The sequence below is a fragment of the Brachyistius frenatus genome, unplaced genomic scaffold, assembly GCF_029030835.1.
Source record: "Brachyistius frenatus isolate BFR_SWC_R1_liver_20210118 unplaced genomic scaffold, ASM2903083v1 Contig_21, whole genome shotgun sequence".
Taxonomy (NCBI): domain Eukaryota; kingdom Metazoa; phylum Chordata; class Actinopteri; family Embiotocidae; genus Brachyistius; species Brachyistius frenatus.
In genome coordinates this window covers 439217-455310 of record NW_027210620.1, presented here as the reverse complement: position 1 = coordinate 455310, position 16094 = coordinate 439217, and the positions used below count along the sequence as shown (strand labels likewise).

Sequence of the window (16094 nt, the reverse complement as noted above, 5' to 3'; positions counted from 1 at the left end):
TTGACTAATTTTGTGCCGCATTTTCTTCTTTTTCCCCCCCCACGCAGGTTGACCCCTTTGTTGAACTGTGTTTTACGTTTTTCCCCCCTCTCTGTTTCACCTTCTCTGACCTCCAGGTTGTCTGTTTGAAGACGAGCTCTGTGCATCATACGAGTTCTGCGTCAATGGTAAGTGCACCCGCACCCCCTCATTACACTCAGTGTTTTCTCAGTCCCATATCAAGTCTTAAAAGAAAATATTATTGGAATATGAATATTAAATTTTTTTAATATCCTTACAAATGAGTATCAAGACCTCAAATCTATTGTCTAAATGCCTTTAAAATGCTACCGCCGTTACATTTCTTGTGTTACATAATCAAAGAATACGAGGGGATGTGGCTGCAGAAAAGATCGCGCACGATGTTCTTTTTTTGGGAAAGAATTGATAGCAATACAATAAATGTCAAAACATAACGATGAACTAGATGTTCAAACGGTGAACAAGTATTGCCTCGTGAACAAGCAGGAAAACTTAGCTCAGAAAACATTAGCTATCATTTTTCAGAGCAAGTATGCCGATAGCTGTTTAGCTGTGGTAGAGAACATTACAAGGAATGTGGCCGACTAGTTATGACACATAAACCGTGTATACTGATGGACGCAGCAAAAATGTGTCTGTGACCCTCAGTTTGTACTGCATTTTCAGGTTCTTCCTCGTAGGCTTCGATTTCTTATTTTCCGGTTCATCATCATAAAATGATTTATGAACGTACTTTGTGTTAAACTCAGATCGGAATTCCTTTTTCTTCAAAAATTTTGTTTCAAATGATGGGATTAAATTTTGTAAATGCAACGTCTTAAAAAATAAAATAAATTAAAAAAAAATCTAAATTCAACATCCTTGAGCCTGCAGGTAAAATCCTATGTTATTTTCAATAATTCAGGGGATTTATATATATAGATACTGACTGATGGGTTTGCTCACCGCACATATGAGTCACGCTTAACAAAAAGCATTACAACAAATAACAGCCAGGCTGCAACGGTCTGAATTTACAACGCAAGCACACACAGTAGCTGTCGCTTCTCATTCATCTAACAACTAGGTTTTATTGTCAATACCAACAGGATGTTTTCCCCTTCATACGCCGAGGTTTCCCTCTAACCACGGCCTCATCTACAAGCCACCTTGTCATGGAAGATGGATGTGTCTGTCTCGGGGGTTGCCGTGACAACGTGTCACCTGATGAACAGGGGGGTTGTAAACGTCGGGCCTTTTCACAGTGTGTCATTCAGTTGAATCACACAGTGGGTTGTAACTTTGAAGGGGGGGGATTGATAGCGTGTCGATCTCCAGCATCATCTTCACGACAGAGCCGACGTGAAAGGTTAATGAATTCTTACATCGCGTGGCGGCAACGGCTCGGCATAAAGTCGTACGTGTGCAGAGAGGTTCTGCATCTGCATGTTAGTTTTTGCCCTCACGTCGATAGTGAGTTAATGCCTCGGCTTTGAGGTTGTTTGTTTGTTTGCCGACTTCATTTACTTGCGCATATTCATGTTCAAATCAGTTTCACAAAAATGAGAGCCAGCGAGGGGAAACTATTACACGCTGACAGACAACAGGATTACGTGCAAACCATAATGTGACCTATAGGAGACAGTGCAGAGGACAAGCACTGAAATATTATGTTCATAAGACGACGAGGATGAGAATGACCTAAAATAACATCAAATTTGGAGCTTTGTTTATAACTCTGTCTACCGGCCTTAAAGCTTTTTATGTGCAGACATTATGACATTTATTACTCTGTGACTGTAGAACATAATAACTAAAAAAAAAAAAAACTATACGTAGTACAAACTTCATACCTCACATTTAATCCTATTAGATTTTGGAGCACCTTCCTGCATAAAATTGCATATTATTGAGGGAACGCTGATTCCCCAGAAATTGCTTTAACTGTGAAACCCTTTAGGCTAAGAAGCTCAAAATGATACCAGATATTTAGCATGCAAAGCTAATTACTTGCTGATTAATGACTTAATATAATAATTAAGGAGGAAACTGATTCTTTCCAATGAACTCATACATAGCCTCGGCATTATACTTCCAACGTAACAACTATACACAATGTCTGGACAGTTTGATTAATGATGACAAACTACAAGTGTTGTGAGCATGCTGTCGGTGGTATTTTATCACAGAGATCATGGTGGGACATAAGTCCTTTTGTTTAAGATATCAGTTTTATTGTTTTAATACTGTAGTCATTCATCAAGACTGCAGATAATCCTTGTTTTCATTCATCAACGGATTATTTTCCTGGAAAAATCTGAAAATATACAACGTAAATGTCACTTACAATTACCCAGAACTTTTCCAAGCAAATGTGACCTTTACTAATTGCTGGTTACATCAAAACAACAGTCAAAACTAGTGTTGGATCAATTTTCTGTCCACCAACTCAATCAATTCATCGACCAGTGGTTTTACATACAGAGAGAGAAAAAAAAAGGAATGACTGAAGGCAGTAAAATCAATAATAATGGATGGAACAGCCATATTTCCAAGGAAAAGAGATGGGTCATGAAGGAATGGTTTAGCATTTTGGGAAATATAAAATTTCATCTATTTCTTGGCAAAAAAAAAAAAAACACTTAAACATGAATCAACTATATGAACTATAGCACTGAGATGCATTTTAAGGTGGTGGAATATATAATAGTGACGGGCAGTGGGTAGTCTTCAGATTTGCGGCATATTAGAGAAGCAAATTTGGAGACCTCCTCCCTTATTTCCATATTAACCCAGTTTCGGAGGAAACAGGGAGGAGAAGGCAGCGCAGAGAAGTATAAAACACGGACTTTAATCACACGGCCTGCTTTGGTACAGAGGGGAGCCTAATAGAAGGAAATTGCTGACACCTCAACAGAAAAATACCCAGAGGCAGACAACAGGGTCGTAATTGGTGTGGATACATTAGACTGTCACGCAAGGATATGACGGGAGATGATCATTTGTTCTGAGATTTGTCTCTTTTCCTCCCATCTTTTCTTCTTCAGCTTCTCTTTTTTTTTTTTTTTTGCCATGCCCACACCATCCCTCTTACGCTGTAAATGTAATTACAGGCTCACTAAAGGCAAATATATACAGTCTACTGTTAGATTAATGCTGTACCTAACATGCAAGCGATGAGATGTTATTTGGTTGCTTCATAACCCTCTGCGCACTCGCAGTCTCCGCTCTGTCACTCTCCATTGAACTCCTGATGATCAGCAGCCACTGCACAGACAGATGATGAGTGGGAGTAACTAGGTCTGCCACTTCGACTCTTCCGCAGGTCCCCGAAGGAGTAACCTGGTTTATTCTGGGCGGGACCAACCACTCTCGTTTTCACCCGGGCTGTTGCCATGCAGGGTGGCTGAGGGCAGGGAAGGCGCAGCTCCTCCCCTCCGTATCGGTTTTACACAGTGCGTTGTGTTCGACGACCATTCGCGAGATGCTTTGATGTTCACGAGTTGTTATTTAACAGCACTGAGTCAGATTGATTTAATGAGGCTTTTTAAAAAAAAAAAAAAAAGTATTATTATTTTTAAAACCACTGATCAACAGAAAAAGACACTCTCTATTCAAAGTGACCTGAATTAATTAATACACCGCACGCTCGCCAAAAGTTTTCATCGATTTTAATAGGAGGCGCATAAATCACGACGTGATCTCACAGAAATCTGTGAAATAACCACAGCATTGTTTTGCAAGAATAACTGTTGACCGGCCTTTATCTGCTATCTGCTAGAGGAAGCTAATGCTGACATTTCAACTGTGTGAGTTGGTTGAAATTTCCGTACACAATTCACATTTATATTTTACTTATGGAAAAGAAAAAAAAAAAAACGGCAAAAGAGTGACACATTTCAGCTGTATACACAAAATATAAGACTAAAGCTAGCATTAGCTTAGCATCGTCACTACCTAATGTAGAAAACATAGCCCTACTGTTGCAGCACGTCCAATGATTAAAATATATTTTGTTCTAACATAACCCTCAGATGATTCAAATGCGTTACAGTGATTATATTTAAAACTTTAGGGTGTTTTTTTGTTGTTGTTGTTGTTGTTTTTTTTAGTTTTTAAACAGCATGCTTTTACATTTATAAGAATAAAGGATTTGAGGTTGCGGAAAAAGTAGGCTACTGCATTTGGCAAACTTCCTTAAACCGAGTAAGGAACAGAAAAGCTGCTAATGTCACCTTGGATTCTTCAATCCTGAACAAATACAGTATAATTTCATAATCCCTCACAATGATATGTCGAGCTAATGACTTTCTTTTCTTTGGAAATCATGCTCACATTGTGGCTATCTGGACATGCAAATGATTGCAGCGGACATTAGAACAGACGGGTACATGTTTGTCAGTTTGGTCTTTTATTTTGGATTATTTAGGGCTTAACAAAACACCACCCTTAAACTCAGTAGATGGACAACGTTGCTATGTGGAAAAAAAAATCCAAGCTTCAGTTACTTGGTTTACTTGCTATAATTGAACAACCCCTTTTAGGGGAGAGGTAAGAGGACAAGATGGGAGATCATGTAGGATAAAAGCGCTGAGCGTATAACAGTTACTGGGATGAAATCTACTTTCATTTAATATTTGACGTTAAAGGAAGTGAATATTTCATAGGTTTAAACAGCAGCTGATTGCATAAGTAGTATATTTTGGGAAGAAGTACCTTCGATATATTCTAGATGTTATTGCGTCATTGATTAACAATTACTGTCCTCCTCCGTACGCTGTTCGAGCTTCTGGCGCTGGGTGTCATTTCTGATGCAACCTCTTCTAACCTTTACGCTCATCTTCAGGGGAAACACTTTTCTAAAGCTTCTTCTTAAAGGATACGTGATTACCTGGAAATGCATTTTAATTTGATGCAGCTCTCCAGTGTCTGTGGCTTATTGGTGTGATAAGCTGAGCTAAAGTACAGCGGATAAGTGCTACATGTTTCCCTCGGGGCACCGGTTGGCTCCTATTAAACACTTAACCGACAGTGTTGTATCGATTGGCGGTTATCCTGCCCCCACTTTGGCCAATATTGTCTGAATGGTCCGCGTGTATTTTAGATTTAAACGATTTCGGCGATGCTTCTATTGATCAGCGCTCGCAACGAGCGCAACTGCAGCATAAACACTTTAAGTAACCGCTGCCAAAAATCCAAATATCAAACGATCTCCATGGGCGGAGAAAGAGCGCCAACGCTGAAGATGCAAAACCATGAATAATCGAACAAGTGCTGAGTAAAGGACGGGTTAAGTATAAGGAATAAAAGATGCAACAAAGGGTTTTAATAAAAAAAAAAAGCCACATGCTCTTTAAGGGGAGGGAAAGGGATATGTAAAAATAAAAATGTAATAATAGCGCTGATTTATGCTCACAGCCACATTCAATAGGCAGCATGTTTTGATGTAGCTCCGAGAGTCTGCTTTATCTTTATTCATTTCTGTATTTACATGTGCTTTGCAGTGCATGCATAAATATAATTATCACTTCAAAGGCTGTCACATAAAAAGCCCAGAATAACCTGTAAAAACTTCATTCATCACATCCTGATCACTTTAGCTTTTGTTCCCATACCTTTTCTTTATTAGCGGCCTACATCTGGCCGGTCTCGGTGCATTGATTTGAGCCTATTCATTTTCATGACATGAGTTGCACAGCTAATACACCTGTTCCAATATGTCTTAATTTGTCTCCCGGGTCCGTCTGCCTCTCTTCCAACAGTCTTTTAGAAATGCTTTGCTGACTGTCAGCTTTAGTGTTTGCTCCTGTTATCCCGGAGCATTAGCTTTCACAGTTTAAATAGCTGTAGCGGCAGCCGGGTGTCGCTCTGTCTGTCACAGTGGGTGGGGAGACGGAGTCTGGATTTACAGCTCTTCACCTTTTTTTGGCTAATAATCTTCTTTATTCCTGTCAACATGCTGCTTATCCAGACATAGCTCCTTTTTTTTTTTTTTTTTTTTTTTGAGAATGTCACTGATTTACGTTGTTGTATGTTTAAGGATTGATTCATTGATTGACTCTGTGGCCTGTTTTATGCATTATGGATCACATTGATCAAGGTTTATTTGCATTGCAGTTGCCTCCTGCTCGTCACATTGCCACCATTTGGCACAAATTGATCTAATGTGAGCTTGATATTTCCCCAAGCCAGACAGGTGATCATTACAAAATCACTGTGTTCCTCTGTTAATAGACTTTGCTTCACTCCTAGATCAACCCTCGTGATTGAAAGCACTCATTGTAAGTCGCTTTGGATAAAAGCGTCAGCTAAATGAAATGTAATGTCATGTAGATCGCACTGATGCTGACATATTTAGGGACACTCTCTCTGCTATTTGATTTCCCTGCATTTCCGTGTGTTATTTATTTTTTTTAAAGCTTTGGACAACCCTCCATCCAGCCAACACATGCTGCTCTCCTCCAGGCCCGGAATTAAAATGTTGTTTTTTTAGATGTCAAAAATAGGGGAAAATAGTCTGTTTCCCCTGCAAGCTGTCAACTACAATGAACGACCGTTGCTTGTTTTGATCGTCTCGGTGTTGTGAATACACGCAATAAAGTGACAGAACAGCTTCGTGAATAATTGTGCGTGTGGCTCCGAATGGCTCAGCATCACCTCCATAAATCAGTCAACTGTTTCATTCGGCAAACAAGAATTTCTTTGTCGTGAAATAACTGACTTTTATATTTAATGCACTAAATCCCCGCTGTGTGTCTGAGTACCTGGGAATGTCCCTGACAACAAAGAAGGGAAGTAACATGTGCCGTTACCATGGGAACCAATGAGGTACGCAGCGCATCAAACATTTAACAGTGTCCCGTCACTTGTTATGTCACCAGCCTCCCATTATGTCTTACATAATGTGTTGTTAGTGTACAACTGGGGAAAAGACATCGCGCCAGAAGTCCAACTCACTTATTTCGTGAACACATCAAGCGTGTCAGCAGGGAAAATATCTTTAGAAACGAGGGATTGTTGGCGAAGAGGATCGAGACGGTTGACGTCTTTTGTCTGTGATGATCTGCGCGTCTGTAGGTGGGAAGTTTTCTTCTGCGCTGTTTGAGATCTCAAAATAACTCCCGAGCGTTGCACTGTGCTGTCTATGCTAATTCACCACCTCCCACAAGCTTATTCCTGTACAAAGCTGTCATTTAACACGTCACAGGCAGAAGAGGAAGTCAGTACAACCTCGTTTAGTCTAAAACTTCAATTTAGACTCGTCAGACATAATTTTATCATAGTAATTATCAGTCACTTAATTTGACAATGAATGTAATTCACTTTTTTGAGTTGAAGGTGACAAAGTAGGCTGAGAAATGCTTCACTTTCAGTGCAAAGATGCCACATCACGTGTATGATTGATGGATATGATTGATCATTAAATATTTTGATTTTTTTTTTTTTTTTTTTTTTTTTAAAAGCCCAGACAGAAACATTGCAGCGTGTGGTGGACATGAGGTTTTGTGTATTCTGTGGTTCCTGACGTGTCAGTGAGCCTCAGTCGTACCATTGATGTTTACTGTTATTGTCGGACAACTTGAATTAATTAATGGGAAGCTGCGGTGCACGACCAAGTGTTGATGCGCATCATTTGATCCCATCTAATGACAGTGGCATCGCTTACGCACGCGCACACACACACACACACACACACACACACACACACACACACACACACACACACACACACACACACACACACACACACACACACACACACACACAGAGGAAACAACGCAGATTGAATCTGCAGGATTTCTTTTTGTCTTTTTAGCCAATAAGATGCATGGATTTATCTCCACAGCTGAGAGAAGGTGACAACACAGGTCATTTATATTCCAGGCTTCGCATCTACACACTGCTGTCTGACCCGCAGAGCCTCCCCATCCTTCAGAGGTCTAGACCAGCCATTGAATTATGGGGTTGATAGGGACTCCGTGGCGTGGGTTGCCTAGCAACCTCTTATCGAGAGAGGCGGCAGGACCGTTGATAGGGAGATTAACGGGGTCCCTGATAAAGGCTTTCCTGCCCTGAACGGCTGCTTATCGTGGTGCTGTCACAGGAAAAATATCAGGTATTACCCCCCAAAACAGGAAATCAGAGGTACCAAACTCTGCAGGTGCCGCACACGTATGACAAAATATGCCCTCGTGTACCTGTCGTCACCAGTTTCCTTTCTTTTCCTGCCTGCAGATGGAGTGTTTGGAAGGTGCCAGGAGTTGGCCGGTGCAGACCTGTACACATACGATATTTCTTCCTCTGCTCTGCAGCGCCTCAGGATCCTCCTCCAGAAACTGGCTCACAGAGGTACAAACTGCCTGTCCGTCTCTGTCCGAGTTTACTTTCTTTTGTTCAGCATCAATCACGTACAGTACGGGCCTTACATCAAATGCTTGTCAACTGCCATTGTGTGAAGCAAGCCAAATAAGCCAAGCTGTCTCTTTGGCTAGCTGAGCGCACCACCACAGGGCCAGAACAGGTCACTGTGCTCATATCGGGCCATTGTTTTGCGTCTAACTCCAGCAGCCAGTCTAATAGACTTGTGGTGCTGGTTGGAATTTTAGAGCTAATTTTGTGGATGAGTAACTGTGAGGTGTGCAATCTAATCACATCAGACAGCCTCCCCTATTCAATCAATGTGCTTGTTAGAGCAGGTTACATCTTTCAGGCGGATTAAATATCTAAAAAAAATATTCTTATAAAATGTATTCATAACAGAAATAACTGTACAGCTCATGAAGAATAAAGTTGCAGGGGGAAATCAAGAGTTATTGTTTTCCCAACCTGGAGTCATGCTGGGTTTCCTTTGGCTCACACATATTTTAAGAGTCTCATCAGTGCGTCTCATCTGTTTTGAAATTTAAATACGGCAGATTTGATATTCATGTCTTGTACTTGTTGTGGAGAACAGTCTCCTCTTGCTGATGGTTGTTACAGTGTGAACAACAGCTAGAAATGACTGCAGCCTCCAGGCAGTCTGCTGCACACATGAAATGAGACGCCACCAAGTCAAGAAAAAAAATGACTTGAATTTTGTGTATGCTGGAAAAAAAAATTAATTTTATTTTTCCTGAGTATGTTTCCTGGAACCAAATATGTTATTTGGTACTAATTAAAGGTAAAAAAAAAAAAAATGTAGACAAACAGAGAATGTACATTTCTAACTAGTCACATCCAATTAATTGGTTGAAAAGCAAAAATATAAAACATGTACATACATCTATACACAGTTCATTATAGTTACCAATGAAATACAAATTGTGATTATCTTCTACATATTTTCTCCACACATTTATAAGGCTGCAAGTGCAGTTATGACCCACCAGGGGGCAGTAGACACCTTTAACACAGACCGTGACCACAAACATCCGCCCTCCGAACATAATTGGCTTTGCAGGCCACTCGGAGCTTAATATCTTTTAACAGGCGTGAACTAGTGTTGAAAATCATTAAGAGTAAACAGTCGGCCAGAGGAAACATGAAAAAAAAAAATAGAAAGAGGGGGGAAAAAAAAAAAATTCAGTGATGAATATTAAGCCAGGCGAGACCACACATTTATTCTAATTACTGCTCAGAAATAAACAAATGAGAGTGAGGAGGATGAGAAGATATCTGGTGTGTAATTTTTTTTTTTTCTGCTTCGTTTTAAGAGGTGTTTAATTCTTTAGGTGCTTTTCATTATGAGACTCGTTCCCTGACCTTGTGCTTTGAGACAGCCGCTCACAGACGCCACAAACATGACATCATCACTTTGAAACATTTTCCCCTCCTCTGTCTTGTAGAATCACATCCAGACACAGAGCATTATCTCCGGATGAGTCCACAATGCACCGTTAATGCTCGGTGGCACGTTATTCTTATCTGCTCAACAGCTATTGAAGTGTCATCTTTGAGACGTGGGGGACCTTCTTTCTTCTTTTTTTTCTGCCCAGACGGGGCTATAGAGACCATTGTACTGTAACCTAAATTGAAGAGATGAAGGAGAGAAATAAAACGGGGAGAAACATCAATGGAATCGATTTACAGTCCTCTTTATCTTGCATCAGAGCAGGTAGAAATCACACAATCTCTGCTCGCTGAACAACACCAATGTCATTCAGATCAATAGAAATTGACCCTTGTACAAAAGGGCTCGGGTTGTCTGGATGTGTCCCCATTGGCCGAGCTCGGTGTCTGGTATTACATTTTCAGCACAATATACCTTTTGAATGCAAGGCACTGTCATCCAACTGCAAATGACTTTTATATTACCCAGCCAAGCAACTTTATATTCACTGTGCGCAGCCACAGTGTGTCTACACATCTCATAGCCAGGCGGCTGTCATATTGAGTTGGAATCATTACGGCTCTGCTAAATATGTGAGTTTGTGCAGCCTGGGATTGTATGAATATATACACACACAGTAACTGCAGTGGTTTGAATTTGAAGTACAATATATTAAAATGATGGAGTATTTAATTGGACATTCTTTAAGCCTCTCCCCGAAAGCAGCAATTGTCCAATCATACCTTAGCAACTGTAACTAGGTGCAGGAAGTCTGTCAGTCTCTGGGTTCTCCCAACTCATAGTGACATCACCCATCAGTTTGTGAACTGAGGTTTTGACGTCTGGCATTTTGGACGTCAACATCTTGTTGTTTTTTTGCCGCCGGAAGGGAACATATTTGGAGGAGTGGACGGAGGACACTAAATATGTCAATCAAACCAGGCACGCCACCAAACATACCTCACATTTAAGCTAATATCTCATTTATGATTGTATTATTTTCAGGAGGAGCACCAGAACACTGATCAGAAGGAGTGAACTGAGCAAATGACAGCGTAACGATTAGTAGAAAAAGATCTGTTAGTTTGTATTTCATGAGAAGTTGTGGCTTTTTTTAATGGGAGTCTATCGGAGCCGGTGTGTTTTTTTTGGAGCGAGTCCCTAGTGGCCCTCAGTGCTATTGTACTTTAACACACTTCTGCATTGGCTCCACCGTTTGGACCCAGAGGCTACATTAATTTTTACATACAGTCTGTGGTTTTATCCTTGCTTAAGTGCTGTTCCTGGGTAGTAGATATGATATTCTGCATTTAAGGAGTTACGAGGAGGGTTACGCTTTTTACCCTCTACAAGAACTAAGAACAGAAATACAAAACCGGGAGGAATGAGTTTTAAAATATCTTTATCTCCGTTAATGTAAGTCTCAAATGTTAGCTTTCCTGGCCAGTTATGCAAAGGCTATGCATCTCCGCCCAGTTTAGTTCACCCTGTCTTATTTTTCCAGTGTTGCTTTTTTTCTTGATTCTGTTTTGTTTTACATCCTGGCATTGTGTTTTTCCCGCCCGTTTTTGCACTCACCTGCGTCTTGCTTCCTCGTCAGCACTAAATGTATTTAGTTCTCCCTCCTCCTCAGTTCTTTGTCAGTCTGTCGTGTCTGTTTCCATTCCCCGGCTGTCAACTTCTTGTTGTTGATCTTCATCAGTAGCTTGAATTTTCTGGAAGTAATTTTGTATTTCACCCACATCTGTTTGTTTGGGTTTATTTTGTTTAGTTTTTTTTTTTTGGTTCGATTTTAGAGAGTTCGGCTCGCTTTTTGTTGTTTCTGATCCTGTCAGAGTACCGGTTTTGTGGTAAATCAACCTTTACTTTTTTAAACCTCACTCCGTGTCTTGCGTCCTGCCCCTCTCCCCCCTCCCCCCGCCCAAAAAAGCGTAACATTTACAACACTGACAACACTTAATTATTCTGCGGTTTTTTTTTTTTTAAACTAGTTTGTCACAGCTTTCAGCTTCTGGTCAATACTTATGCTGTCAAGCTCCGTACGCTCAACATCAGAAGGAATCATGTCAGCGTGTAACTGCGGTAGAGTTGATGGACGATGTTAAACTACTGTAACCTGCAGTCGATTGACCTCTCGACCCTGCGCGGAGCAGCAGATACTCTCACAGTACAGGCAAGTCAAGTAAGATGATGAATTGTGACATTTGCATTAGCTCCATTGACAGGAGTCGTCAGTGAGGGAGAATCAGTGACCATAAACTGACATCATCTGCCTCCAGTGCTACCGAGACGACGTGTTACTCTTCGTTCTACTTTGCTTCCTGCGCAAATACGCTTTCTTTGACAGACAAGTAACAAAACCCATTGTTGTTTTTCCTCATGTGCTGCTCTGTCTGTTCCCTCACAACCTTGCTAAATAGCACTAGAGAGAACAGATCACACACCAACGTGCCGTGTGAGAACTTGAGCTGTTATGAGGAAAACAAGGGGGCTCTGTTGACTCATTCAGTGTGATGCCATGTCTGTGAGGACAGGCAGATTATTTCCTTCAAAAAATCTTGTATGTCTTTGTATATATGCAACCAGTTTTGGTTGTTTTTTTTTTAGAAATAAACACGTATGGGTGGGGTCAGTTATCATACACTCATGCTGTGAAGTCAAACCCTTCTTTTTTTTTTTTAAATAATTTTAGCAGACAACCTAAAGTTTCCAAAGATAACAAATATGTCAGCCAAAATTTGTTGATGCATGAAATGATAATGATTGGTATGACCTGGTAAAATAAGATATATATATTTTTTAATTCTCTACCTCTGAAATGTCAATATAAAACTGACAATAAATGAATTGCTTGTTACAAATGGCACTTATTAATGCATTTGTATTTCGTGACCTGACTCATCAATGCACTGTTGGTTAATTTATGTGTCAAATTCAGAGTGACACATTTCACTTTGACTAATTAGGTTGAACTTGCTGCTAAATTATTCACGCTCTTTTTCCATTACTGCCTTTAAAATCAGTCGGTGGACAGAAGTAAGGGAAAGGGGAAAATCTGCATTTCAAAACCACCAGATGAAACAACAAGACATGTAGACAGGATCCCATCTAATAGGCTTTGAATATTTAGGAGGCCCCTTCTCTCCCTCTCTCTCTCTCTCTCTCGCTGTCACACAGAAAACAGACAGGAGGCCAACAGAAATATCTTGCTTGTTTGAAAGCTGTTGCGCTAATGGCAAAGCGTTAATTAACTGAGGCATTTGCCTGAGTCGGGATGCTATCCTTAACAGGCAAAAAGCTGCAGCGCTTGATGAAGGAACCTGCTCTTTCTCTGGACTCGCAGATGAATTTGCGTGACATTTAGCTCCTCAGTGCCAGGATAATCAGCTGAGAGGTTGATTGAGAGGAATACAACCGTAAAGGCCCCACCACTTTTCCTCCTGACTTGTTCTTTTGCAAAACGGCTCATTTTGATTTTGTAATATGCGCCGGCATACCTTTTCCCTCAAGTGTGCCCATCACAGACACACAAAACATGGTATGTATGGAAATGATTGCATCCCCCAGGAGACAGAGAGGGATAGAGGTGTCACAGTCAATGAAGCCGGCCTCTTCCTGTTGTGGCGCCGTCGCACGTTTTACTCTGAACTCATTTAACCAGCTGCAGTAAACCGCAGGTACCATATGGATCCTTTAGGGATGAAGCCAGACCTGATTGTCCCATCGCCACTGATGATGGCATAAATGATCATCACCGCGGTAATATATAGCTAGTACACAGCACATCGGGTAAGCCACGGGTAGTTAAATGTCATTGTTGTACGGATGGATGGCTGAGCTGCGTTCCAGAACAGTGACAACATACGCTGGTTTGTGCTCCATTCACTGCTGCCAAGAATGACTGGAGGCATCTGTAGCTGTTCTGCATTGCTTAGATCCTCATCTGGTGCTTATGAATATCTATGAGAATATCCAGCGTCTATGGGTGAGAAACCAGGCTAATGAAGACATCGTGCACTGTTGGTACATTCATTTCTTCACACATTTCTACTCGGGCTGTTAGTGTATTGACATTAAGAATGTCCACAGCATCAGGAGCGGCATTGTTTCTTCGCATGAGTCCGGTAAAAGCTGAGGTATGCAGCACTTCGGAATCTGAGCACCACATCATAATCACTTGTTTCTCATTAAAAAAAAAAAAAAAAAAAAAAGGTTCTGCACGGGAATGGAAGTGTCATCAGTAAACATCTTGGCTCTTTAAAAAAAAAAAAAAAAAGTATAATATCTTTGGTATTTCTGTGCTCTTTGCCGATGGAATCCGGTGCCTCTTGGCTCATTGGGAATGGGGCCATGTTTTGGGTATCTTTTTTTTGCTTGGGTAGCTCCATCTGGTCCTGGCATCGCTGCGCTTTGCCCCTGCCCAGGAGTTCTGCATCCCAACTATGTGTTGGCAATTAGCAGAGATGTTGGCACGGCGTCAGGCCACAGTGTGACATTCTCCCCGGGCTTGTTGACTGGCTGTGTGTGTGTGTGTGTGTGTGTGTGTGTGTGTGTGTGTGTGTGTGTGTGTGTGTGTGTGTGTGTGTGTGTGTGTGTGTGTGTGTGTGTGTGTGTGTGTGTGTACTGCACAAGTCTGCACATACATGTGTCTCTACATGTGTGCATGCATTTGTGCGTGTGTCGTCGTGCCTTCCTGTGAGTTTCTGGTAATCTACTCTTTCAGATTCATCCTTGCTGTTTTGTTGATTACTGCTGTTTACTCTTTAATCACAAGAGGACTACACTACACCAATGCCCCTGGAGTCGAGTACAGTACAAGTGCTGTCCCAAATAAAACAAATTACTAATATTTCCAACCTAATAGATGAGAAATTGTTTGCAATTTCTTTTTTCCTCCTTTTTTTTAATGGTAATAGTAAATCAAAGTGTAGGATGAGAGAGACACCACAATACTTGTGCAGGAAGAAGATCTTTCTCTGACATTGTACATTATATGGACACTTTATATTGTATATATAATTTTTTTTCCCAGTATTTTAGATTATATATATGTATAATCTCATATATGTATAGTCTGAAGGTAAAGGTCAATTTTTTTGATACATTTTATTTTATTATTTGAAGTGCAGTCATCCTTTTTAAGAAGGCTGCACTTGTTTCTGTCTAATGGCTGAAACAAATACTGGATTAATAGAAAAATAAATGTCAATAACTTTGATAATTGATTAATATTATAAGTCATTTCAATAAGGAATTGACAAAACATTGTCTGGCTGCATCTTTATATCCTTGGGTGTTGTTAGACATTGAAGTAGTAGTTATCCTGGACTCTAGGAACGTGTTATGGGGATTTTTCACAATTTTCTAACATTTTATAGACTTAACAATTAATTATTGAATAATGAATGATAGTTGACTAATTATTAGCCCTAGATGGTTTTTTTGCTTGCAGGTGAAATTAATTTGAGGAGAGAGTCATCCTAGTCATCCTAGCCCTCCAAGCCCGATTCTCTCTCCTATTCCTTGACTTAGTCAAATTTCAATGTGACCTCTTTGTTTCCAGGTTTGACATGGCAGGATGACATCACTCAGCAGGTCATCTCCAGAGAGCTCTCCAAACTGAGGATCATCCCACTCCGCCATCAGGCCACCCCCCCTAGCTCCCTGACCGCCTACAGAAGCTCCAGAGACGGGAAACTGCGGCCTGCGCAGACAGAGTTGAGCAGAAACTTTGAGCGGTACCTGAACGGGCTGGGTTTCCTACCGCAGGCTGAGATGGACAGACAACCAGGAGTCCAACGAGAGGCAGCCAAGGTTCAGGTGAGAGTCCAACAAGCTGTCAACAGTTACGTGTCTGTGGCATGAACTGGTGTAACAACTACAGGCTACATAAATCAGTAAAAGAAGGGTTTGAAAAAAGACTTATTCTATATGATGATGTCACAGTGATGTCATCAAAGTTGTCATGGTTTGGACTTAAACATTAAAACATTTGACATAAAGCATGCACGACAATTTTGAAGTTTGTGATGTGAAGAAAATTGGCGTTTAAGAGGCAGCCGGGGTCTAATGAAAAATTCTATCTAGTTGCATTATGGGAAATGTAGGATGGAATTTAACGTATATTATAAAGACACTAAAAGTCCAGATCTCCGTCTGTCTCTTTTTTAATATCTGTCTCAGACAAGTCCCTCAACTTTATGGAAGTGACACAAGTGGCTTTGCTAGAGATATGCAGCATATGGGTCCAACATTAAGTGTAGGAATTCTTGTCCATATTGCATAT

The 16094-nt window shown here is 40.7% G+C and overlaps 1 protein-coding gene across 1 annotated transcript in view; it reads left to right on the top strand.

The window, feature by feature from the left end:
- ptprn2 (protein tyrosine phosphatase receptor type N2) overlaps window positions 1-16094 on the top strand; it is a 124418-nt gene that overhangs the window by 14501 nt on the left and 93823 nt on the right. Inside the window, exons 2-4 of the mRNA XM_069696283.1 lie at window positions 117-167; window positions 8236-8349; window positions 15372-15628. Of these exons, the coding sequence (XP_069552384.1) occupies window positions 117-167; window positions 8236-8349; window positions 15372-15628 (422 nt within the window). The remainder of the gene's footprint in view (window positions 1-116; window positions 168-8235; window positions 8350-15371; window positions 15629-16094) is intronic.